The 26,645-nt window shown below is 43.8% G+C and overlaps 1 protein-coding gene across 1 annotated transcript in view; it reads left to right on the forward strand.

Moving 5' to 3' along the window:
* LOC311104027 (alpha-1,6-mannosylglycoprotein 6-beta-N-acetylglucosaminyltransferase B-like) overlaps window positions 1–23,612 on the forward strand; it is a gene marked incomplete at its 5' end in the record, with an annotated part of 92,175 nt that extends 68,563 nt beyond the window's left edge. The window contains 8 exons of the mRNA XM_084145678.1: window positions 3,468–3,601; window positions 4,325–4,455; window positions 10,445–10,600; window positions 10,708–10,854; window positions 11,051–11,167; window positions 13,146–13,220; window positions 22,789–23,060; window positions 23,386–23,612. Coding sequence (XP_084001804.1) covers window positions 3,468–3,601; window positions 4,325–4,455; window positions 10,445–10,600; window positions 10,708–10,854; window positions 11,051–11,167; window positions 13,146–13,220; window positions 22,789–23,060; window positions 23,386–23,584 — 1,231 coding nt within the window. The 3' untranslated portion in view covers window positions 23,585–23,612. The remainder of the gene's footprint in view (window positions 1–3,467; window positions 3,602–4,324; window positions 4,456–10,444; window positions 10,601–10,707; window positions 10,855–11,050; window positions 11,168–13,145; window positions 13,221–22,788; window positions 23,061–23,385) is intronic.
* Between the last annotated feature and the right edge of the window lie 3,033 nt (window positions 23,613–26,645).

Genomic DNA, 26,645 nt, shown 5'->3' on the forward strand with positions numbered 1-26,645 from the left:
ACATAACTCCACCAGTCCTACCGATGATATCATTTACGAAGATTATACCTTTTTTAAACATTCTGTCAAAAAATAAAGGTTTTTATATATAAACCCCAGGCGAACTTTATCAAATGCCTTTTCGAAGTCTGCTATGAATAGCAGGCCTGGTTTCCCATATTTTCCATAGTGTTCTATTGTTTCCAATACTTGCCTTATATTATCTCCAATGTATCTTCCATGTAAAAAACCTGTCTGATTAGAATGAATAATATCCGACAATACCTTTTTAATTCTATGCGCTATACATTTTGCTAGGATTTTTGCATCACAACACTGAAGTGTAAGGGGCCTCCAATTTTGTAAATGGACTGGATCTTTATATTTTCCACTTGTATCCTGTTTCAGTAATAACGAGATCAGACCTTCTTCTTGAGTGTCAGATAATGGTTAAAACATGCTAATAACGGTCCTCTTAGTATATCAAAAAAGGTTTGGTATACCTCAACTGGTATGCCATCCAACCCTGGAGTTTTCCCAGACTTAAAGTCTTTAATTGCATCCAGAAGTTCCTCCTCTGTAATTTCACCTTCACATGAGTCTTTCTGTGTGGCTGTAAATTTGACATTATCAATAGAAAAAAAATCTCTACAATTAGCTTCAGTTAGAGGAGATGGAGGTGGTGGTTGCAACCTTGTTTCTCACCTTTATGTTAATGTATTCATACACTGAACAAAAATATAAACACGACATGTAAAGAGTTGGTCCCATGTTTCATGAGCTGAAATAAAAGGTCCCATACTTATTTCTCTGAAATGTTTTGCACAAATTTGTTTAAATCCCAGTTAGAGGGCAATTATCCTTTACAAAGATAATCCATCCACCTGACAGGTATGGCATATCAAGAAGCTGATGAAATATCAAGTTTTGAGGGACCGTGCAATAGGCATGCTGACTGCAGGAATGTCCACCAGAGCTGTTGCCAGATATTTAGCATGTTAATTTCTCTACTGTAAGCCGCCTCCAACGTCATTTTAGAGAATTTAGCAGTACGTCCAACCGGCCTCACAACCGTAGACTACGTGTATGGCGTCGTGTGGTCGAGCGGTTTGCGGATGTGAACGTTGTGAACAGAGTGCCCCATGGTGGCGGTGGGGTTATGTTATGGGCAGGCATAAGCTATGGACAATGAACACAATTGCATTTTATCGATGGCAATTTGAATGCACAGAGATACCGTGACGAGATCCTGAGGCCCATTGTCGTGCCATTCATCCGCCGCCATCACCTCATGTTTCAGCATGATCATTCACAGCCTCATGTCGCAAGGATCTGTACACATTTCCTGGAAGCTGAAAATGTCCCAGTTCTTCCATGGCCTGCATACTCACCAAACATGTCACCCATTGAGCATGTTTGGGATGCTCTGGATCGACGTGTACGACAGCGTGTTCCAGGTCCCGCCAATATCCAGCAACTTCCCCCAGCTGTTGAAGAGGAGTGGGACAACATTCCACAGGCCACAATCAACTGCCTGATCAACTCTATGCGAAGGAGATGTGTCACGCTGCATAAGGCAAATGGTGGTTTTCTGATCCATGCCCCTACCTTTTTTTAACCTCTACGGGATTGGTATCCCGTATATAGGACGGTTGAGCTAACGTGCGCTAATGTGATTAGCATGACTGTTGTAAGTAACAGCAAACTTTCCAGGAAATAGACATGTCTTATATGGGCAGAAAGCTTAAATTCTTGTTAATCTTCTGCACTGTCCAATTTACAGTAGCTATTACAGTGACAAAATACCATGCTATTGTTTGAGGAGAGTGCACAACAACAAAAAATTTATCACGGCAACTGGTTTGATACATTCACTTCTGAAGGTAAATAATGTACTGACATTCAGTAATCTTGCTCTGATTTGTCATCCTAAGGGTCCCAGAGATAAAATGTAGCATAGTTTTGTTTGATAAAATAAATTTTTATATTCAAATGTAGGAACTGGGTTCTACAGTTTGAACCCCTGCTGTCTCTTGCTCCACACCCACCCCGCCCGGCCATCTAGATGTGTAAAAGTTAGTATATAAGCTAATGATCCATCATGTATGACATTCCTGGGAGTGTGTAAACTTACATTGTGTATTACCATATCAGTTTTGTATGTTCTCTATAGTTATGAAAATGTATCAATTGACCAATTCGGCACATTCGGCACAGTCTTGAAAGAGTTCCCACATATGCTGAGCACTTGTTGGCTGCTTTTCCTTCACTCTGCGGTCCAACTCATCCCAAACCATCTCAATTGGGTTGAGGTTGGGTCACTTTTATGGTTACTACATGATTCCATATGTGTTATTTCATAGTTTTGATGCCTTCACTATTATTCTACAATGTAGAAAATAGTAAAAATAAAGAAAACCCTTGAATGAGTAGGTGTGTCCAAACTTTTGACTGGTACTGTAGATGTTTCTTTATTTAACACAACATTTTAGTGCATTCTAAGAAAATATAGAAGTGACATTTTACAATAAATGGAATACCTGAATTCCCACCAAAATCCCTGAACTCGATTCATTATTTGTCCATAAAATGTTTTATGTGCTATAATCCAGTCAATATCTGATGGATTATAAAAATGTTAAAAGTTTGGAGTATCTTCATCCATTGTCCAACACAGGAGGTTGGTGGCACCTTAATTGGGGAGGACGGGCACGTGGTAATGGCTGGAGCGGAATTAGTGGAAAGGTATCAACAACACCAAACACATGTGTTTGATGCCATTCCATTTGCTCCGTTCCAGCCATTATTATGAGCCGTCCTCCCCTCAGCAGCCCCCACTGTAAATGTCCAGCTGTTGCATTTATTAGAATTGTTTTGAAACCTTTTAACAATTTCGATGACCGTTGCTACTAAAAGGATACAATCAAAGTAATATATGTTAGTGGTGCTCCTGTCAAAATTGCTCTCTCCTATTCAATCCTGTCAGGTACAGTAAGTGGTCATACACAATGAAAGGAAACCTCTTCAGACTATTAGGATGCAGCCTCTCACACATTATGCCCCAGCCATATCAGAGACCCACCAAAGAAGGGAGGTATCCTTGCGGTGTCTTGATGTGGTTACATTGCTGTGAGTAAGAGCTTAGCCCAGCCAGTCTCTGTGCTCTCCATTTATCTCCCCTGTGGTGTGAAGTGGCCTAGCAGTGGTCTAAAGCAGCGTGTGATTTAAAGTCCATTTCCCCTCACCTGGAGGGCAGGCTGAGCCCAGCACACTGAGGGAGAGGAGAGGCACGGTGACATCCATCACCCCTGACTGCTTTACGGGCCAAGTCTCGTGGGCTTCGTTCCCATAGTACTGCTTGTTAGACATGGGCTTTTACCAGATAAATATTCTATCATCGCAACAACAGGAGGCAATGTCTATCTATGTTCCGGTATTTTGACATACAGAACCCATTCATTCTCCCATCTCTTTCCTCTGTCTCTCAGGTGCCACATCCGTGTGATTGATACATTTGGCACAGAGCCGGCCTACAACCATGAGGACTACGCCACCCTGCATGGCTACAGGACCAACTGGGGTTACTGGAACCTCAACTGCAGGCAGTACATGACCATGTTCCGTGAGTGAACTCTGAGCATATTCTCTCTTCTGACACTGGATGTGAGGGGAATGGGGTTGCACTTGTTTATCAGGTAACAACCTCAGAAAGAAAGAAAGTGGGACATGGTAATAGGGCTTTTGGTGGAGGTTTGGCTTTTGGAGTGTGTGTGTGGGCACAGATGTTGTGGGGCGCTCGTGTAGGCCTCTGGCCTCTCACAGTGGAAGCTCAGGCCAGAGAGACGAGGAGGACCCTGGGAGGGTAGCAGCAGCTGTGGCCAAACAGATGCGTAGAGCTACACACTAGAACTTAGCACCATTCGCTCTCGCTCGCTCACAAGCACGCACGCAGAGCTCAGACATCCAGCTGGGATCAGTGGAAGGAGAGGAGACTTCAGCTGTGTGTGTGCTCTTCCAATTAACTCAGTGAGCATAGCTTCTGTGGAAGTCCTGCTGTTTTGGAAATACACATTGTAATCGCAAGCCATGGCTTTTTTATTTTTCATGTGTACTGGAAATACTCAGGCCTTGTTTTGATTCCTGGTTTATGGAGTGACCACTGTCCTTCTCTTAGGTGATGTGGTCCCAGCTAGTCAAAACTATTCCTTTAACCACTATGTCTCTTTATTCCTACATCTTACAAAACATGCTTCTGAGTTGCATTTGAAACTGAATGTCAAGATTTAGTTTAGTGTTTGACTTTGACTTATTGAGCCTGACACTTTGCTATGTTTGTCCCTCACAGCACACACTCCAGACAACTCTTTCATGGGTTTTGTGGCTGAGGAGCTGAATGACACAGAGAGGCTGAGCATCCAGAGGAACAAGGTGGACAGCATGGCAGTGGTGTACGGCAAAGAGGCCAGCATGTGGAAGGTGATCATATGGATATCAATGTTCAATTTCTACAGCACTAATGTCACAACTCAATCAAAGAAAACTATATTGCTGAGAGTGCCTTTGACTGACACCCCAATGGGCATATCACCTGCTCCTGTCTACATGATATCAACAAACAAACGACTTTTCCCCTACTAAGCTGTGTAGTCCAGTTGAGATGACGTCTCAACATATTTACACAACAGTCAGCAGTGTGTTATATGCTGCAGTGTATTCTGTCATGATGTGATAAATGAAGTGCACCCGACTCCCAGAGACAAGCTGAAACTAAGTTATTCTCGCCCATCTGCCAAGCATGACACTTCAATCCACTAGGTATATGTATGTACACCCAGAGACGTGTGAGGGTTGTTGAAGTGGCAGTTGTTTTTGTTTAGCGTAAATTCTCCCTCCAAGCTACAGGAAAAAGGCATCACATATTGATGTGTCTGGCTGCCTCCCCGTGGTTAGGTGCACATGAATCGGCTGCATTTGTTCTCTCACTCTCTACGCTTATTGAATTCCCCCTCACTCTGAACAGTTTGAGGTACGGCATGCGAGGTATAACATTTATGAGTGTGAGAGATTGCCATGTGAATGCCATCTGTGTCTGCGCCTCCCTCGACACTGGGACTACCCCTCACTGCTTCTGGCATCATCCTCAGCTCTCAGGTTCATGTGCCTGTCAGCTATGTGTTGTACTGCAGCTGGATGTGTACAAGGAGACAAAATGACTATCATTTTATCTCTCCCACTCACTGTCTCTCTCTTGTCTTTTCTCCTTCCCACATGGTTTCCTCTTGTTCTGATCTCATGAAATGTTGATGGATCCCCTCCAGCTCCAAGTAAGTATACCTGCACTTCCGGTCAATGATTGACATTTTGAACACCATCTGAAACTTTGTTTTACTTTGAGCCATGGTACGGACTGTCCCTGGTTTTTGATTTCTCTGTAGATTCCTTTTATAGAGATTGATACTGTTCATACGCAATGTATGCATTAATGTTCCATTAAATGTGCCAGACAGTTAACTAAAATCATTTTAGAATGAGTCAACAGCTTTAGCTTTTCAGAGGAAAGAAAGATGTATCAGGTGAATCATCTTTATCTACCACAAAGATAAAGAGTTTTCATAAAAAGGCCTGAGGATTGTTATGCGTTCAGCCTGGTCTGTCTGCACATCTTCTGTCATCTCCCTGTCAGATCAATAAACTGCTGCCCTATGACAGGTTTAGGAAAAGGTGGAGCTTTAATCAGTACTCAGAATGTCAGCTCTCTACTAATTATAGTTTTACTTTGTTTGCTCTTTTATATTGAGTATCTGCAATGACATCAGTGGCTCTATTTACAACTGTTGGTGGAAGGGTTCTTAGTCTACAGAGGGAAAGCTCATACATGTTTATTTATATTGTGTTCAGTACAAATGTTCTATGTTAGGCTTAGTATGCCACTGAAGATTTGAAACAACACAACATTCTCACCACTCTACAGTGGGGAAAAAAAGTATTTAGTCAGCCACCAATTGTGCAAGTTCTCCCGCTTAAAAAGATGAGAGAGGCCTGTAATTTTCATCATAGGTACACGTCAACTATGACAGACAAAATGAGAAAAGAAATTCCAGAAAATCACATTGTAGGATTTTTTATGAATATATTTGCAAATTATGGTGGAAAATAAGTATTTGGTCAATAACAAAAGTTTCTCAATACTTTGTTATATACCCTTTGTTGGCAATGACACAGGTCAAACGTTTTCTGTAAGTCTTCACAAGGTTTTCACACACTGTTGCTGGTATTTTGGCCCATTCCTCCATGCAGATCTCCTCTAGAGCAGTGAGGTTTTGGGGCTGTCGTTGGGCAACACGGACTTTCAACTCCCTCCAAAGATTTTCTATGGGGTTGAGATCTGGAGACTGGCTAGGCCACTCCAGGACCTTGAAATGCTTCTTACGAAGCCACTCCTTCGTTGCCCGGGCGGTGTGTTTGGGATCATTGTCATGCTGAAAGACCCAGCCACGTTTCATCTTCAATGCCCTTGCTGATGGAAGGAGGTTTTCACTCAAAATCTCACGATACATGGCCCCATTCATTCTTTCCTTTACACGGATCAGTCGTCCTGGTCCCTTTGCAGAAAAACAGCCCCAAAGCATGATGTTTCCACCCCCATGCTTCACAGTAGGTATGGTGTTCTTTGGATGCAACTCAGCATTCTTTGTCCTCCAAACACGACGAGTTGAGTTTTTACCAAAAAGTTATATTTTGGTTTCATCTGACCATATGACATTCTCCCAATCCTCTTCTGGATCATCCAAATGCACTCTAGCAAACTTCAGACGGGCCTGGACATGTACTGGCTTAAGCAGGGGGACACGTCTGGCACTGCAGGATTTGAGTCCCTGGCGGCGTAGTGTGTTACTGATGGTAGGCTTTGTTACTTTGGTCCCAGCTCTCTGCAGGTCATTCACTAGGTCCCCCTGTGTGGTTCTGGGATTTTTGCTCACCGTTCTTGTGATCATTTTGACCCCACGGGGTGAGATCTTGCGTGGAGCCCCAGATCGAGGGAGATTATCAGTGGTCTTGTATGTCTTCCATTTCCTAATAATTGCTCCCACAGTTGATTTCTTCAAACCAAGCTGCTTACCTATTGCAGATTCAGTCTTCCCAGCCTGGTGCAGGTCTACAATTTTGTTTCTGGTGTCCTTTGACAGCTCTTTGGTCTTGGCCATAGTGGAGTTTGGAGTGTGACTGTTTGAGGTTGTGGACAGGTGTCTTTTATACTGATAACAAGTTCAAACAGGTGTCATTAATACAGGTAACGAGTGGAGGACAGAGGAGCCTCTTAAAGAAGAAGTTACAGGTCTGTGAGAGCCAGAAATCTTGCTTGTTTGTAGGTGACCAAATACTTATTTTCCACCATAATTTGCAAATAAATTCATTAAAAATACTACAATGTGATTTTCTGGATATTTTTTTCTCAATTTGTCTGTCATAGTTGACGTGTACCTATGATGAAAATTACAGGCCTCTCTCATCTTTTTAAGTGGGAGAACTTGCACAATTGGTGGCTGACTAAATACTTTTTTTCCCCACTGTATATGTAAATTACAACTTTGAGAGGAACGCATACAGTTTTAATGACGTTATTACAATTCATTTCTCAACAGGAAAGGTTTTTGTGAGCTGTTTAAATAGTCGGAAGTTTACATACACCTTAGCCAAATACATTTAAACTCAGTTTTTCACAATTCATGACATTTAATCCTCTTAAAAATTCCCTGTCTTAGGTCAGTTAGGATCACCACTTTATTTTAAGAATGTGAAATGTCAGAATAATAGTAGAGCGAATTATTTATTTCAGCTTTTATTTATTTAATCACTTTCCCAGTGGGTCAGAAGTTTACATACACCCAATTAGTATTTGGTAGCATTGCCTTTAAATTGTTTAACTTGGGTCAAACGTTTCAGGTAGCCTTCCACAAACTTCCCACAATAAGTTGGGTGAATTTTGGCCCATTCCTCCTGACAGAGCTGGTGTAACTGAGTCAGGTTTGTAGGCTTCCTTGCTCACACACGCTTTTTCAGTTCTGCCCACAAATCTTCTATAGGATTGAGGTCAGGGCTTTGTGATGGCCACTCCAATACCTTGACTTTGTTGTCCTTAAGCCATTTTGCCACAACTTTGGAAGTATGCTTGGGGTCGTTGCCCATTTGGAAGACCCATTTGCGACCAAGCTTTAACTTCCTGACTGATATCTTGAGATGTTGCTTCAATATATCCACATAATTTTCCTTCCTCATGATGCAATCTATTTTGTGAAATGCACCAGTCCCTCCTGCAGCAAAGCACCCCCACAGCATGATGCTGCCACCCCCGTGCTTCACGGTTGGGATGGTGTTCTTCAGCTTGCAAGTGTTCCCCTTTTTCCTCCAAACATAACAATGGTCAATATGGCCAAACAGTTCTATTTTTGTTTCATCGGACCAGAGGACATTTCTCCAAAAAGTATGATCTTTGTCCCCATGTGCAGTTGCAAACCGTAGTCTGGCTTTTTATGGCGGTTTTGGAGCAGTGGCTTCTTCCTTGCTGAGCGGCCTTTCAGGTTATGTCGATATAGGACTCGTTTCACTGTCCTATATCACAGAACGCATCTCCTTCCTGAGTGGTATGACGGCTGCGTGGTCCCATGGTGTTTATACTTGGGTACCGTTGTTTGTACAGATGAACGTGGTACCTTCAGGCGTTTGGAAATTGCTCCCAAGGATGAACCAGACTTGTGGAGGTCTACAATTTGTTTTCTGAGGTCTTGGCTGATTTATTTTGATTTTCCCATGATGTCAAGCAAAGAGGCACTGAGTTTGAAGGCAGGCCTTGAAATACATCCACAGGTACACCTCCAATTGACTCAAATGATGTCAATTAGCATATCAGAAGCTTCTAAAGCCATGACATAATTTTCTGGAATTTTCCAAGCTGTTTAAAGGCACAGTCAACTTAGTGTATGTAAACTTCTGACCCACTGGAATTGTGATACAGTGAATTATAAGTGAAATAATCTGTCTGTAAACAATTGTTGGAAAAATTACTTGTGTCATGCACAAAGTAGATGTCCTAACCGACTTGCCAAAGCTATAGTTTCTTAACAAGAAATGTGTGTAGTGGTTGAAAAACGAGTTTTAATGACTCCAACCTAAGTGTATGTAAACTTCCGACTTCAACTGTAACTAGAGAACAAGAAAAGGTATATTACTTTCGTCTTATGTTTGTTCTTCTGAAAAATCAAACTGGTCCAATATGAAAAAATGAGGTGCAACAATGTGAATGAATAATCTTATGGTTTTCATGGGATAATTACCAAAGTTGACTAATCATCTCCTCTAGGGCAATTCAAAAAGACATGTTTTTATTTATTTATCCCTTATTTGTGTATAAATTCCAGAGGTACATTCTCAGTGTGGCCTGATTGCTGTGGCCTGATTGTATTGTTTAGTAATAATGAGTGCAGGTCAGCTCATCTGCTTACCCATTACATCTCTATGATCAGTGACCAGTGTGCTGCTGTAGCCAAGGTGAAACCCATGCTTACTCTTCACACTCTCAGTCCTTTCTGCCCATATAAGACAGTCTCATGTCATTTAGTGCTGCTGTTGCTTGGTGAAGGAAATCAGATCACCCCTCTAATTGGCTATGCCAGTCTGTATGCACCAGTGGCGGTCATGGCCGTAGGTTCACACAGGTCGAGAGACAAATTTTAGGTGACAGACAGTGACACATGGACTGACAGTTCACTTTCATAGCAGCCACGTTGTATTCCTTCTCGCATATGCGCTCTCCTCCTTTCACCTCTTCCACTCACTTGTGGACTTCAATGCACAACACATCAGCTGTATGTGACCAGACGAAAAAACATTTCCAAGCCAAACCGCTACACACAGCCTACATCGTTGTCACCATATTTGCTAAAGTAACGTCATAGTCAGCATAGCTAATAGAACTAACATGTTAGTAAACCCGCTACAATCATGCAGTAATGTTACAGTGTACAGTCAGTAAGCAGTTACACCGGCGGCCCCGGTGGCAATAAATGAGTCAAACCAAAAGCTTACCTTGACTAGGAAGAGTTCCATTGTTGTGTTGGATAGATATAGTTGGCTATATGGTTCCATTGTTGTGTCTTCTGAGAGATTACCTCCATGCTACTGTAGTCTTCACAGGTTGAGCACATTCTTCCTTGCTCTTCAGTCCCAGGAGGGTGACGCAGATCATATGGAGGAATCTCTTATGAATAACATGTTTGCCCCTGTCTTGGTTATGCCTGTAACCTTGGTTATGCCTGTAACCAACACACTGAACATAGCTTTATTTTTTAGAAGGACTTTCAACTCATACAGAATTGGTTAAAAAACTAGTTACTGCATATTTGGGGTGGATAGATTGATTATACTGTGTTCCCAGTCTGTCCTAACCATTTGTTCCATTGCCCCGTAGGGTAAGGAAAAGTTCCTGGCCATTTTGCACCGCTACATGGAGATCCATGGGACTGTCTATTATGAGACACAGCGCCCTCCAGAGGTGCCTGCTTTTGTCAAAAACCACGGCCTGCTGCCCCAACAAGAGCTGCAACAGCTGCTCAGAAAGGCCAAGGTATGGAGGGTTTCAATACCTTTGATATACTATACTTCAAATACAAGTTGCCAGTAAACAGCAGCAGTTTGGTTCATCTTTCTCTTTCTTTTCCTCTCTCAAACAAGCTCTTCATTGGGTTTGGCTTCCCATACGAAGGGCCAGCCCCTTTAGAGGCCATAGCCAACGGCTGCATCTTCCTGCAGCCCAAGTTTAAGCCGTCCCACAGTTCCCTCAACCATGAGTTCTTCAGAGGGAAGCCCACTTCCAGACAGGTGAGTGGGCTGTCTCTGTGGTGTCAGTGGACTGTCTCCATACTGTGGAGGAAATGAATGTTAGTCAGTGAATTAGTGCAAGGCACGCCTCAACCTGACTCGTGTGTTTCTCTGCTTGTGACTGTGGCTGTGTCCATGTATTGTCTGGATGGAGACTGTATTGACTGATACAGTATTGTGTTAATTCCTCCATCAGGTCTCCTCACAGCATCCCTATGCTGAGCAGTATATAGGCAGGCCACACGTCATCACGGTGGATTTCAACAACTCCCAAGAGTTTGAGTCTGCCATACGTGACATCATGAGGACCAAGGTTAGTATGCTAATTTCACTTGAGATGATAATATAATATATGCCATTAAGCAGACACTTTTATCCAAAGCGACTTACAGCCATGCGTGCATACATTTGAAGTATGGGTGGTCCCGGGAATCAAACCCACTATCCTGGCGTAACAAGCGCCATGCTCTACCAACTGAGCTACAGAGGACCACATGATTTCACAGAGATGATAAGCATGGCTGTTCAGAGAGACAAATGACCTTTCAGATGTATTATCGTCACTGCATCTCATTTTAAAGAAAGTCTTGAGTATTAACATTACCTACGGATGAGATTAATGGTGCCGTGGAGGTATATAATCTCCTCTCCCACAGACTGTATTTCCAGTTGTGACCCACTTCTCTGTACTGTAGCTCACATTGCTAATTGAGCTGTTAATCACAGGATCCAGTGTAACTGCAAACTGCTTAGCTGGCTCCTTCCAAGGCCTTTAGTCCTAATTGCCTCAGAGATGGAGTGGCTCAGTAGGTACACTCTGCAGCAGACACCTGGGTTAGTATAGCAGTCTACCAGAGGGCCCATACTGCCTTCTCCAGGCACTACCCATTGTCTACTGAAGATGATATTAATCAATCATGCTGTGCTCAATCTGTCGCTAGGCCAACATGAAAGGTACAGCCAATCGATCACCCACCACGCTCTGAATAATGTGAGAGCATACCCGGCAGGTTAAATATAGCCCAGACTGGCTGCTGAGGGAACCAAAATGGAGTATCCATTGGTTGTAATGCTGCGGTAGAACATGTGCATGCAGTGGGTTAGGAGTGGAGGAGAGGGGCCAAAGGGAAACAAAACAACTAATTAACACAGGACACAAGCACTTTTCATTATGTTGATACACTAAACAGTATACACTGAAGGTGAAGAAAAACATGTCCCCTCTTTGAGCCAATGTGGTTGAACAACACTAATAATCCCTCTGATATTGTGATCAGGTAGTCAGGTATACTGGTCAGATATGATGAGTAAGTATGCAGGAAATGCGGTTGGTTTAGAGATGTAAATGTATTCTACAGCTGAATTCAATTCAGACTCCATGGAGAGCAGTTCTTTTCCTCTCCCTTTTCATTCCATTATATAAAGATGCCCAAAAGGCAAATTGCATTCTGGAGTAGCTGATGAGGTGCCAGATACATTTCATTAAACAGATGAAATAAACGAATAAGTGAGCGCTAAAAGGAAGTGAACGCTAAAAGGAACCATTTATCAGTTTAAAAGCCCAAGTGCCTCGGAGAGGCCTGATGGTAAACAATGAGATCTCTTTCAAATGGCACAGACATCTTAGGTTAGGCGATGTGGAATGGGACTACCATCACGCTGATTGAACATTTCCCACTCCAACATATATCATAATTATTTATGTAATCTAACCCAAAAAGGCTTTGGATAACAGCAAAATAGAAAGCATTGACCTGCAGACTTCATCCTATCACACTGATGACTAACGTGTGTTTACTGCTGCAGTGAAAATAAGTGCCTTCTCAGTGCTGTTTTCACTGCAGTGTCACAGCATCTGTTGTGTATGTAACATACGTTCTAACCTGTAACACAATGAAATATGCCAGCTCTGGAGAAAGTTTTCACATGATCTGGTGAAGGTCAAAAGTGGGATGCTCATCACATCCTCCAGTGAGTTGTTAAATAGATTCAGACATTCGGTTTAACAGCTCGTACATAACCTGTGGTCGATTGTCAGCTTAATTCACTGTTTGTCATATTGATGTAGTCGATGTTAACAGAATAATGAAATCAAGTCAAAGGCTGTAACCTGTGATGTATGAGGTCATTGAATGTAATGTGAAGCAGGGCCTGGTGAAGCCATTCACAATTACCTTAATGAATATGTCAGCTTTGATTAACGTTAAAACGATGCAGTTCTATTATAGCTGCGGTGTTGATGGAGGTCTAAAGCCGATGGTGTGTGACAGTGTATGATATTCTTTCTGCAGGTGGAGCCATATCTGCCCTATGAGTACACCTGTGAGGGGATGCTGGAGAGATTGCATGCTTACATCCAGAACCAGGTGGGTTTGTGTTGCATACACCGGCCTCCATTACCCTGGAGATGGTGCAGCCAACCTCATCCACATTTATTTATGCACAGGCAAGATGAAGTCACACTGTACTGTGTACATACAGTGGGGGAAAAAAGTATTTAGTCAGCCACCAATTGTGCAAGTTCTCCCACTTAAAAAGATGAGAGAGGCCTGTAATTTTCATCATAGGTACACGTCAACTATGACAGACAAAATGAGAAAAAAAAATCCAGAAAATCACATTGTAGGATTTTTAATGAATTTATTTGCAAATGATGGTGGAAAATAAGTATTTGGTCAATAACAAAAGTTTCTCAATACTTTGTTATATACCCTTTGTTGGCAATGACACAGGTCAAACGTTTTCTGTAAGTCTTCACAAGGTTTTCACACACTGTTGCTGGTATTTTGGCCCATTCCTCCATGCAGATCTCCTCTAGAGCAGTGATGTTTTGGGGCTGTCGCTGGGCAACACAGACTTTCAACTCCCTCCAAAGATTTTCTATGGGGTTGAGATCTGGAGACTGGCTAGGCCACTCCAGGACCTTGAAATGCTTCTTACGAAGCCACTCCTTCGTTGCCCGGGCGGTGTGTTTGGGATCATTGTCATGCTGAAAGACCCAGCCACGTTTCATCTTCAATGCCCTTGCTGATGGAAGGAGGTTTTCACTCAAAATCTCACGATACATGGCCCCATTCATTCTTTCCTTTACACGGATCAGTCGTCCTGGTCCCTTTGCAGAAAAACAGCCCCAAAGCATGATGTTTCCACCCCCATGCTTCACAGTAGGTATGGTGTTCTTTGGATGCAACTCAGCATTCTTTGTCCTCCAAACACGACGAGTTGAGTTTTTACCAAAAAGTTATATTTTGGTTTCATCTGACCATATGACATTCTCCCAATCCTCTTCTGGATCATCCAAATGCACTCTAGCAAACTTCAGACGGGCCTGGACATGTACTGGCTTAAGCAGGGGGACACGTCTGGCACTGCAGGATTTGAGTCCCTGGCGGCGTAGTGTGTTACTGATGGTAGGCTTTGTTACTTTGGTCCCAGCTCTCTGCAGGTCATTCACTAGGTCCCCCCGTGTGGTTCTGGGATTTTTGCTCACCGTTCTTGTGATCATTTTGACCCCACGGGGTGAGATCTTGCGTGGAGCCCCAGATCGAGGGAGATTATCAGTGGTCTTGTATGTCTTCCATTTCCTAATAATTGCTCCCACAGTTGATTTCTTCAAACCAAGCTGCTTACCTATTGCAGATTCAGTCTTCCCAGCCTGGTGCAGGTCTACAATTTTGTTTCTGGTGTCCTTTGACAGCTCTTTGGTCTTGGCCATAGTGGAGTTTGGAGTGTGACTGTTTGAGGTTGTGGACAGGTGTCTTTTATACTGATATCAAGTTCAAACAGGTGCCATTAATACAGGTAACGAGTGGAGGACAGAGGAGCCTCTTAAAGAAGAAGTTACAGGTCTGTGAGAGCCAGAAATCTTGCTTGTTTGTAGGTGACCAAATACTTATTTTCCACCATAATTTGCAAATAAATTCATTAAAAATCCTACAATGTGATTTTCTGGATATTTTTTTCTCAATTTGTCTGTCATAGTTGACGTGTACCTATGATGAAAATTACAGGCCTCTCTCATCTTTTTAAGTGGGAGAACTTGCACAATTGGTGGCTGACTAAATACTTTTTTCCCCCACTGTATAAAAGAGCTAACTTACACAAACACACACACACACAAACAAGCATAAATACACATACAGGTATGCACACACACACACACACACACACATTCTTGTATAACTAACCTTGTGGGGACACACAATTCAGTCCATTCAAAATCCTATTTTCCCTAACCCCTAACCCTTACCCTAACCTTAACCCTAAAACTAACCATAGCTCCTAACCCTAAACCTAATTCTAACCCTAACACTAATTATAACCTTAACCCTAAACCCCCTAGAAATAGCATTTGACCTCATGGGGACTAACAAAATGTCCCCAGTTGGTCAAATTTTTGTTTGTTTACTACTATTGTGGGGACTTCTGGTCCCCACAGGTATAGTTAAACACGTCCATGCACACGCACACAACCACACACACACTAAATGTTTTTTAATATTTCTTTGCACAATTACACACATTGTCATGCTCCAGTACATTCATCATGCTGAGATTATTTGTGCGGTGCACAGAGGGGCCTGTCTGCCAGTCTGGTTAAGGCCATGGCAGTGGGAGAAGAGGGGAAATAGGGTGGCCTATGCCAAGCCCTGATTCCCCCCCATCTGTCCACACAGAGTAGTGTGCTCAGTGGGCTGTGACTGACAGACACTGAGGCTGCCCGCCTGGCATGTACGAGCCCAGACTTACAATTAGAGACAACCCTTCTATCCTCCTCCACAGGCAGCGCTAACCCACTCTGACCCCCATGATCCCTGCCTCACTGTTTTTTATTTATTTATTATTATTTATTTACGGCTGGGGGGCCGTGGTGTGGTGGAGGGGAGTGGAGGAGGCCTGGTTATTGCAGCCGGCGCTGGGAGCCTGTTTAATAAACAGGGCTGGGGGCCAGAGTGAGATGTCACAGAAATATTATTACCTGTTCCTTATGAATAGGCCCGGCTGGGGGAGGTGCTCTCCCAGGCTTGATTCCTGCCTAAACCTCATTTGAATATTGGTGGCATAACTACATTTACATTTACATTTTTGTCATTTAGCAGACGCTCTTATCCAGAGCGACTTACAAATTGGTGCATTCACCTTATAGCCAGTGGGACAACCACTTTACAATATATAATTTTTTTGGGTGGGGGAGGGTAGAATGATTACTTTTATCTTATCCCAGGTATTCCTTAAAGAGGTGGGGTTTCAAGTGTCTCCGGAAGGTGGTCAGTGACTCCGCTGTCCTGGCGTCGTGAGGGAGCTTGTTCCACCATTGGGGTGCCAGAGCAGCGAACAGTTTTGACTGGGCTGAGCGGGAACTGTGCTTCCGCAGAGGTAGGGGGGCCAGCAGGCCAGAGGTGGATGAACGCAATGCCCTCGTTTGGGTGTAGGGACTGATCAGAGCCTGAAGGTACGGAGGTGCCATTCCCCTCACAGCTCCGTAGGCTAGCATCATGGTCTTGTAGCAGATGCAGGCTTCAACTGGAAGCCAGTGGAGTGTGCGGAGGAGCGGGGTGACGTGAGAGAACTTGGGAAGGTTGAACACCAGACGGGCTGCAGCATTCTGGATGAGTTGTAGGGGTTTAATGGCACAGGCAGAGAGCCCAGCCTACAGCGAGTTGCAGTAATCCAGACGGGAGATGACAAGTGCCTGGATTAGGAACTGTGCCGCTTCTTGTGTAAGGTAGGGTCGTACTCTGCGAATGTTATAGAGCATGAACCTACAGGATCGGGTCACCGCTTTGATGTTAGCGGAGAACGACAGGGTGTTGTCCAGGGTCACGCCAAGGTTCTTTGCACTCTGGGAGGAGGACACAACGGAGCTGTCAACCGTGATGGCGAGATCATGGAGCGGGCAGTCCTTCCCCGGGAGGAAGAGCAGCTCCGTCTTGCCGAGGTTCAGCTTGAGGTGGTGATCCGTCATCCACACTGATATGTCTGCCAGACATGAGCAGAGGAGAGAGAGTTAGCTTTAGCAGTGCGGAGAGCCTCCGTGACACAGAGAAGAGCAGTCTCAGTTGAATGACCAGTCTTGAAACCTGACTGGTTTGGATCAAGAACATTCTGAGAGAGATAACAAGAGAGTTGGCTAAAGACGGCACGCTCAAGAGTTTTGGATAGAAAAGAAAGAAGGGATACTGGTCTGTAGTTGTTGACATCGGAGGGATCGAGTGTAGGTTTTTTGAGAAGGGGTGCAACTCTCGCTCTCTTGAAGACGGAAGGGACATAGCCAGTGGTCAAGGATGAGTTGATGAGCGAGGTGAGGTAAGGGAGAAGGTCTCCGGAAATGGTCTGGAGAAGAGAGGAGGGGATAGGGTCAAGCGGGCAGGTTGTTGGGCGGCCGGCCGGCCGTCACAAGTCGCAAGATTTCATCTGGAGAGAGAGGGGAGAAATAAGTCAAGGCATAGGGTAGGGCAGTGTGAGCAGGACCAGCGGTGTCATTTGACTTAATAAATGAGGATCGGATGTCGTCAACCTTCTTTTCAAAATGGTTGACGAAGTCATCCACAGAGAGGGAGGAGGGAGGGGGAGGAGGAGGAGGATTCAGCAGGGAGGAGAAGGTGGCAAAGAGCTTCCTAGGGTTAGAGGCAGAGGCTTGAAATTTAGAGTGGTAGAAAGTGGCTTTAGCAGCAGAAACAGAGGAAGAAAATGTAGAGAGGAGGGAGTGAAAAGATGACAGGTCGGCAGGGAGTCTAGTTTTCCTCCATTTCCGCTTGGCTGCCCGGAGCCCTGTTCTGTGAGCTCGCAATGAGTCGTCAAGCCACGGAGCAGGAGTGGAGGACCGAGCCGGCCGGGAGGATAGGGGACATAGAGAGTCAAAAGATGCAGAAAGGGAGGAGAGGAGGGTTGAGGAGGCAGAATCAGGAGATTGGAGGGAGAAGGATTGAGCAGAGGGAAGAGATGATAGGATGGAAGAGGAGAGAGTAGCGGGAGAGAGAGAGCGAAGGTCGCGACGGCACATTACCATCTGAGTAGGGGCAGAGTGAGTAGTGTTGGAGGAGAGCGAGAGAGAAAAGGATACAAAGTAGTGGTCGGAGACTTGGAGGGGAGTTGCAGTGAGATTAGTAGAAGAACAGCATCTAGTAAAGATGAGGTCAAGCGTATTGCCTGCCTTGTGTGTAGGGGGAGACGGTGAGAGGGTGAGGTCAAAAGAGGAGAGGAGTGGAAAGGAGGAGGCAGAGAGAAATGAGTCAAAGGTAGACGTAGGGAGGTTAAAGTCACCCAGAACTGTGAGGGGTGAGCCATCCTCAGGAAAGGAACTTATCAAGGCGTCAAGCTCATTGATGAACTCTCCAAGGGAACCTGGAGGGCGATAAATGATAAGGATGTTAAGCTTGAATGGGCTAGTGACTGTGAGCATGGAATTAAAATGAGGAGATAGACAGATGGGTCAGGGGAGAAAGAGAGAATGTCCACTTGGGAGAGATGAGGATTCCTGTGCCAACGCCCCGCTGACCAGATGCTCTCGGGGTATGCGAGAACACACGGTCAGACGAGGAGAGAGCAGTAGGAGTAGCAGTGTTTTCTGTGGTAATCCATGTTTCCGTCAGCGCCAAGAAGTCGAGGGACTGGAGGGTAGCATAGGCTGAGATTAACTCTGCCTTGTTGGCCGCAGAACGGCAGTTCCAGAGGCTGCCGGAGACCTGGAACTCCACGTGGGTCGTGCGTGCAGGGACCACCAGGTTAGAGAGGCAGCAGCCACGCGGTGTGAGGCGTTTGTATGGCCTGTACGGAGAGGAGAGAACAGGGATAGACAGACACATAGTTGACAGGCTACAGAAAAGGCTACACTAATGCAAAGGAGATCAGAATGAAATTAACTAAACATCTGGGGAAACGAGGCCTCCCTCACTAACCTTTCACTGAAACACTCAAATACAACTCTTCCAACTTCCACTTTAGAAATTATAATTGCTGTAATCTACAGTGTTTAAATGTTTCCAGGAATAGACTAACTTAGTTTATTCAGCTAGCTAACTTGGTACAGTATTCTTCTGTGAAAACCGCCCAGGGCACCGTATCCTATGACGCCATAGCTAACTAGCATGCTAGCATCCAATAACACACAGTTTAGCACCAATACTTGGTTACAACAAACTACCAATGGATCATTCATGTCCGTGTCTAGTTCCTTTCATAACGCAGAAGTAATTAAACGTTGGCTAGCTAGCACAAAGTCAGTCATGCTAGCTACACAAGTGGACTACACATCTCGAATGTTCAGAAAGTGAAGCTTACGTTACAAAATTCTCATTGACTAAAATGATACAGTACTGCTAGCTGGTAATGTTGGCTAGCTAGCAGTGGCTGCGGTGTTGACTGTTTGAAAATGTAGCTGGCTAGCTAACCTCGATAGTTTCTCTATACTACACCTTTTTCATTGATACCAAGACAACTATGTAGCTAGCTAACTTTACACTAATCAAATCGTTCCGTTGAAATGTATTTAGTTGTTACAGTACTGCTAGCTAGTATAGTTGGCCAGCTAGCAGTGGCTGCAGTGTTGCTACCCGCTAGCTAGCTAGCTTTAATGGTCCAGGTAGTGGGTTAGCTAGCTAGCCTCGTGCTTCACCGGGCTCAGCCGAATACACTACAATACTTACCTTCAATAACTACCTACAATAACTACCTGGATAAACTACCAACAATACCTAACTACAATACCTACCTACAATCTAAATGCATGGTTTAAGCTTTACTCAACACATATAAAGAAGAAGCCAAGCTTACCTCCCAGCTTAGAGGAACACAACCTCACCCCATCGCTCGTCAGTAGGAATAGTTCAGTGTTAAATTCAAATCTCCCTACCATCATATCTAAGCCAATATGACACCAATCTCAATGTAAATTCGCAAATCAACTTGATTGGAGGTACACAACACATTCTCCGCCTCTCGTCATGAGCCGTCCGGCCGTTACCGAAAACCGCATAGCAGATTTTCTAACAGGTTGTTAGCAATTGATTTTTAAGAGTATTTCTTGCGCCTACCTTGCTAAAATTCTAGACGTCGGATTAAAACGAGACTATAGCGTCGATAAAGCGACCATGGGATTTTTAAAATGCCGGATTGACTAGATTTGTAGGTGTAACAGTTTTTATTAAATGTATAATTTATCGCTCTCACATGCTCATTTCTGTTCGTTAAGAACCAATGATGTGCTACCTTTTTGTAGCATTTCTGACAGAGTATGTAAGCGGTGCAAATGCATGCTTGCTAGCATCAGAAAAACTCATCAGTTTAATATCCATAATACATTCCAGTACACTCCTTCACAGTGCCAAACTAACAACTCTGCCATGTGTTGGATATTCTTTAACTCTGCCCTGCACACCTGTGTGAAGCTAGCCACAATACAGATTAGCCACAAGAGTGGAATTTGCGGTTCACCTTCTGAATAAAAGTCCCCCATTGAAAGTGATTCAAACTGATACAAATAGTGGTCGGGATGTTGAACAGCCCTTAGCCATGGTATATTGGCCATATACCACACCCCCTCTGGCATTATTGCTTAATTATAATGTTGTATAATAATGTTGCATAAATCACCTTCCGTGTAAAAACCTAGGAATTTTTAAACAAAAAACAAGGTTTTAATTGAGAATAGGCATTAGTCTGAAGCTGAAAAAATATGAGCACCACAATGCCTATTTCACACATGCTCTACCAAGGTTTTCCAGCACACAGCTTTGACCTACTACAGTAGCTATGTTGTACTTCAAACTATGTGTAGGCAGGTTGCTTAAGATTCAAACCTTTTCAAGCCTAATTCATACTCTTCAGAAGGATAATGGACTTTACAGTGTCCTGCTATTAAAATTAAAATGATGTATACCGGTATGTTGTATGTGTATATACAGTACCAGTCAAACGTTTGGACACACCTACGCATTCAAGGGTTGTTCTTTATTTTTACTATTTTCTACATTGTAGAATAATAGTGAAGACATCAAAACTATGAAATAACACATTTGGAAACATGTAGTAACCAAAAAAGTGTTAAACAAATCAAAATATATTTTATATTCGAGATTCTTCAAAGTAGCCACCCTTTGCCTTGATGACAGCTTTGCACACTATTGGCATTCTCTCAACCAGCTTCATGAGGTAGTCACCTGGAATCCATTTCAATTAACAGGTGTGCCTTGTTAAAAGTTAATTTGCGGAATTTCATTCCTTCTTAATGCATTTGAGCCAATCAGTTGTGTTGTGACAAGGTAGGGGTGGTATACAGAAGATAGCCCTATTTGGTAAAAGACCAAGTCCATATTATGGCAAGAACAGCTCAAATAAGCAAAGAGAAACGACAGTCATCATTACTTTAAGACATGGTCGACATGAAGGTCAGTCAATCCGGAACATTTCAAGAACTTTGAAAGTTTCTTCAAGTGCAGTTGCAAAAACCATCAAGCGCTATGATGAAACTGGCTCCCATGAGGACGCCACAGGAAAGGAAGACCCAGAGTTACCTCTGCTGCAGAGGATAAGTTCATTAGAGTTAACTGCACCTCAGATTGATGCTTCACAGAGTTCAAGTAACAGACACATCTCAACATCAACTGTTCAAAGGAGAGTGCGTGAATCAGGCCTTCATGGATGAATTGCAGCAAAGAAACCACTACTAAAGGACACCAATAAGAAGAAGAGACTTGCTTGGGCCAAGAAACACGAGCAATGGACATTAGACCGGTGGAAATCTGTCCTTTGGTCTGATGAGTCCAAATTTGAGATTTTTGGTTCCAACTGCCGTGTCTTTGTGAGACGCAGAGTAGGTGAACGGATGATCTCCGCATGGGTGGTTCCCACCGTGAAGCATGGAGGAGGAGTGGGGGTGCTTTGCTGGTGACACTGGCAGTGATTTATTTAGAATTCAAGGCACACTTAAACAGCATGGCTACCACATCATTCTGTAGCTATACGCCATCCCATCTGGTTTGGGCTTAGTGGGACTATCATTTGTTTTCAACAGGACAATGACCCAACACACCTCCAGGCTGTGTAAGGGCTATTTGACAAAGAAGGAGAGTGATGGAGTGCTGCATCAGATGACCTGGCCTCCACAATCACCCAACCTCAACCCAATTGAGATGGTTTGGGATGAGTTGGACCGCAGAGTGAAGGAAAAGCAGCCAACAAGTGTTCAGCATATGTGGGAACTCCTTCAAGACTGTTGGAAAAGCATTCCAGGTGAAGTTGGTTGAGAGAATGCCAAGAGTGTGCAAAGTTGTCATCAAGGCAAAGGGTGGCTACTTTGAAGAATCTCAAATATAAAATATATTTTGATTTGTTTAACACTTTTTTGGTTACTACATGATTCCATATGTGTTATATCATAGTTTTGATGTCTTCACTATTATTCTACAATGTAGAAAATAGGAAAAATAACGTAAAACCCTTGAATGCGTAGGTGTGTCCAAACTTTTGACTGGTAGTGTATATATATTAATATTATTCCAGGAGACTGGAAGGCAATGTGTCTGTCATAAGCTCTAATGTGATGCCGCTTTTGTTATTCTGTCTAAATCAGAACCCATCTGAATGTATAGCTAATAAAGGAATGTATAGCTCACAGCTGAATTAATTAAAAAATATATATATTGTCACACACCGGATAGGTGCAGTGAAAAGTGTTGTTTTACAGGGTCAGCCATATTAGTACAACGCCCCTGGAGCAAATTAGCGTTAAGCCTTGCTCAAGGGCACATCTACAGATTTTTCACCTTGTTGGCTCGGGTATTCGAACCAGCAACCTTTTGGTTACTGGTTCAATGCTCTAACCTCTAGGCTACCTTCCGCTTCAGTGCTGAATGTAGGCTACAGTAGAATTGATTGATGAATGTAATGCTGAATAGCCAGATTGTGTAGTTATGCTATTGTATTATACACCTGCAGGAATTCTGTGCACCCAAAGCTCAATTTCCCTCAGCGAATGCCTCCAACAGTTGGCCAGGCAGCCCCCCCAGCCCCTTCGTCCTGCTGCCCAACTCCAGTGTCCTGGCCTGGGCCTCCAACATCAGCACTCCCCCCTCCTGGCCTCCGCTCAGCGCCCTGCGGCTGCTGGCCTCCCTGGAGGGCCAGTCATGTGTGGAGGCATGCCAGAGCGCAGGCCTGATCTGTGAGCCCGCCTTCTACCGCTTCATCAACATCAAAGAGGCCTTCAGCGGGTGAGCTGCTGCTGCCTCCCTCCACCACCATGTGATCACATCACCATCTGTGTTACACAACATTACATCTTGTAATTTAACATTTAGCCATTTAGCAGATTCTGTTATACAGCACGATCACTAAGGAAACAAACAGTGAATATGAGCATCTTCAATTCTTCTGAAGATCCTCTCTCATTCTAATGCACTACCCCATGTGTTTTGGTGGTAATGACATTGATAACCATTTATAAAGCCTTTGTTAAACATTGATTATAATGTAAATCACATAACTTAATATGAAAAATGATATATAAAGGAACTTCTCTCTGGTGTCTCCTCCCAGGCTGGAGGTGCAGTGTGAGGGGGTGGAGGCTGAGATGAACCACATCTTCCCAGCCTTCTCAGTGGAGCGCAGTGAGTGTGGCCTCCAGAAAGACGCTCTGCTGTTCAGTTGTGCCGGGGCCAACGCCAAGTACCACCGCCTCTGTCCCTGCAGGGACTACCGTAAGGGCCAGGTGGCGCTGTGCAGGGACTGCTTATGACTATGACCAGGACCTGGGGGAAGATGACCTGCCATCCGCCACTCCTCCCTCAGCCTTGGCCATCCCAGGGGCCCTTTCTATTGGTGGGAGGGACACTGAGGAGGATGGTCCTGCTGGAGGTCACTGTGGGCTGGGAAGCAGCGACACAGAGGAACCAGCAGGGTCGGTCGCATTGGGGTAGAGGAGCAGCTGTACAATAGATCACTGCTGGTATCATTAAAGCACAGGTGGGAATTCTTAATGGAACTGGACAGCTGGATAATGTTAAAGTGAGAAAAATTAGACTCCCTACCTGCTGCTCTGACCAAACAAGACATGTGGCTGACATGATAATGCATCTCAGGGAAATGCATGATTGTACTGTACCCTGCTAAAGTGATGTAGCTGCTATAGGGTGAAAGGTTTACAATAGTGTTTATGGACTACATTGGGTCCAACAACAGGAATGTTAGGGGGATGGAGTTATGAGGAACAAAGAAATTAGGGGATTCAAAATGATATCCCTGATAATTTTATTGCAGTGCTATAGTTGCTAGTATTTGCATTGCTTCAAGTGACATGCAGATACTGTATGGAATGTAATGTTCTGTAAAATACTTTGATCATAGTGCAGTTGGGATATTTGTACTGTAGATGCACTACTAGATGTAATATTTTCCATGTCTCATACATTAGTATATTTGTACATACAAGTGTTGATTAATAAAAATACAATTAAAACATTCTGGTACAACTCTTCAACTCTAAAACAAGTTTACGAGTCAGGTTACTTCTTGAGACATGAATGATTCTGTAGATTTAGAAAGTCAATTGAGTTTAAAGCTGTCATCCATCTTTTTTGGTCAATTTCACAAAGCCAAATGGAAGAGAATATTCTAATTACTTCTTTCAGAGTTGGTGATTTCTCTGCAGGCACTGTTGGCTTGAACTCATTTAGTTCATGGAGTGGTGCCTAAATACCCACAGACAATTCGTGAGTAGGTTGCCAGAGTGGGTGGAAGGCTGCATTTAGATGATGCAGATCTCGGAGTGAGTTCTGTTGGGACAGAGGGTAGTGTTGGCTCATCCATGGCTCTAGGTGCAATATATCCCACCTCTCACTTGTCTCACCACAACCAGCAGCTCTGCAGTTCTTTGCTATCTTGGTCTGTCCGACTTCAGGATGTTCAGTCTTGTAGACATGATTTACATTTTTTTACATTTTACGTCATTTAGCAGACGCTCTTATCCAGAGCGACTTACAGTTAGTGAATACATTTTTTTTTTTTTTTTTTATACTGGCCCCCCGTGGGAATCGAACCCACAACCCACAGCCATGCTCTATCAACTGAGCTATATCCCTGCCGGCCATTCCCTCCCCTACCCTGGACGACGCTGGGCCAATTGTGCGCCGCCCATGAGTCTCCCGGTCGCGGCCGGCTGCGACAGAGCCTGGATTCGAACCAGGATCTCTAGTGGCACAGTTTACTGAAGTAACCGTCAAACACAAACTTATACTCCACAGCTGCCATACCCCAATACCATGATGAGACCCAGTAAAGTGAGATTGGAGGGGAGCCAGTCCATGCCCCAGTCTGTCTCTGAGGGAGATTGTGCTGGAGGTAGATGTTGAGAAAGCCCATATACTGTAGTTAAATTATCCCTTTTCAATCAACAGGGCTGATTGCCCTCATCAGCATTTCTCATTCACTGACCTGGATGTAAAATGTACGTCATCATTCACTTGTTGAGGCTGCCAATAATGTACTCGTATGCATTTACATTGATTTTGATATAGAGGCACCAATATGGATTTAGTGAAGGAAACTGCGGTGCCGGAGACATTTCTACATCTGATGTGAATTGTACGTTTTTTCCACTGGGATAGACAAGTAGATCTCTCTTTTTTCATAAAACACATGGAAGACACTCTGAAACACATGACTGATTCTATCATTTCAGAGAATGACATTAACCGCCACATCATCAGACAATCTGTGCTGATGACTAAATACGCTTTAGCTCCAAACTCCTGTTTCTCCTCCCACGGTCTTCTCCCTCCTGTGGTTGTCCTGATTAAGATGCCATTGCCAGGTTGTGTACCACTCCTCTCAGCAGGTAACAAAGAGCCTCGCAAACTCTGCAGGGGGAAAATAGAGTTGGTAGAAATGAGAAAGATGAACCTACCTCCAGGCCTGAATAGAGAGAGAGAGAGAGAGAGAGAAAGAGAGAGAGGATGTCTACAGACAAACCTGCAAGCTCTAACTTCAAACAGACGTCTGCCATGCAGGGTTCCTATGGGAGACAGGCCATTCATAGTCCTGAGAGGAATGTCAAACTTTTTACGGACTGTGCCAACGTCATGTCTACCAAAGTTGTTGGTGGCTGTCCTTCCAGATAGCAAAAAATGAAAATGAATAATTCTGTCCAACAGTGTAAATTGTCTTAATGGAATGGGGAGATATGTGCATTCTGGGTGCATTTCCATCTGCAATGAGAAACTTTTTTGAATGAGGTCTTTCTTTCTTCATTTGATGTTTTGTTGAGAAGATATATCTACTACTACCTTGAATCACAACTACAGTACAGTGCTAAATTTAGAGATAGGATTTGAACTTTTGTCGAGTATTGGTGCGGCATACTGTACATTATATTTCTGTTATATGATTTAGGTGAGGTGAAATGGGATTTAATGACGACAGAATTTTATAGCGTCAGAATTAGCCCGCTAACTTTTTCAGCCTTACTAGCCTATGACATGGCTGACGTGACGTGAAAGACATTCTCATCAAAGCTGCTCCAGAAACACTGAACATTCTTAGCCAAGATAAGAGAAGTTTTAATGAGATATGTTGAAAGAAGAGGATTGGAATTTGCCAGCTTAATGAAGGTGCTTATACTCCATTGTCACCTGAGTTTTATGGAGAGACACATTTAAGCCCATTCTAATCATCATTTTCCTGTCTGTGAACTCAACTTGAACATTAGCTTGAGCTTCAAAAAGCACAGGCACAGGAGTGAGAACTGACGGATGGTGAGGAGGAGAGGAGAGAGATGGAAACGGGGTGAGGGAGCGAGGGAG

Source organism: Coregonus lavaretus (genome assembly GCF_964263955.1).
Source record: "Coregonus lavaretus genome assembly, chromosome: 28".
NCBI classification, from domain to species: domain Eukaryota; kingdom Metazoa; phylum Chordata; class Actinopteri; order Salmoniformes; family Salmonidae; genus Coregonus; species Coregonus lavaretus.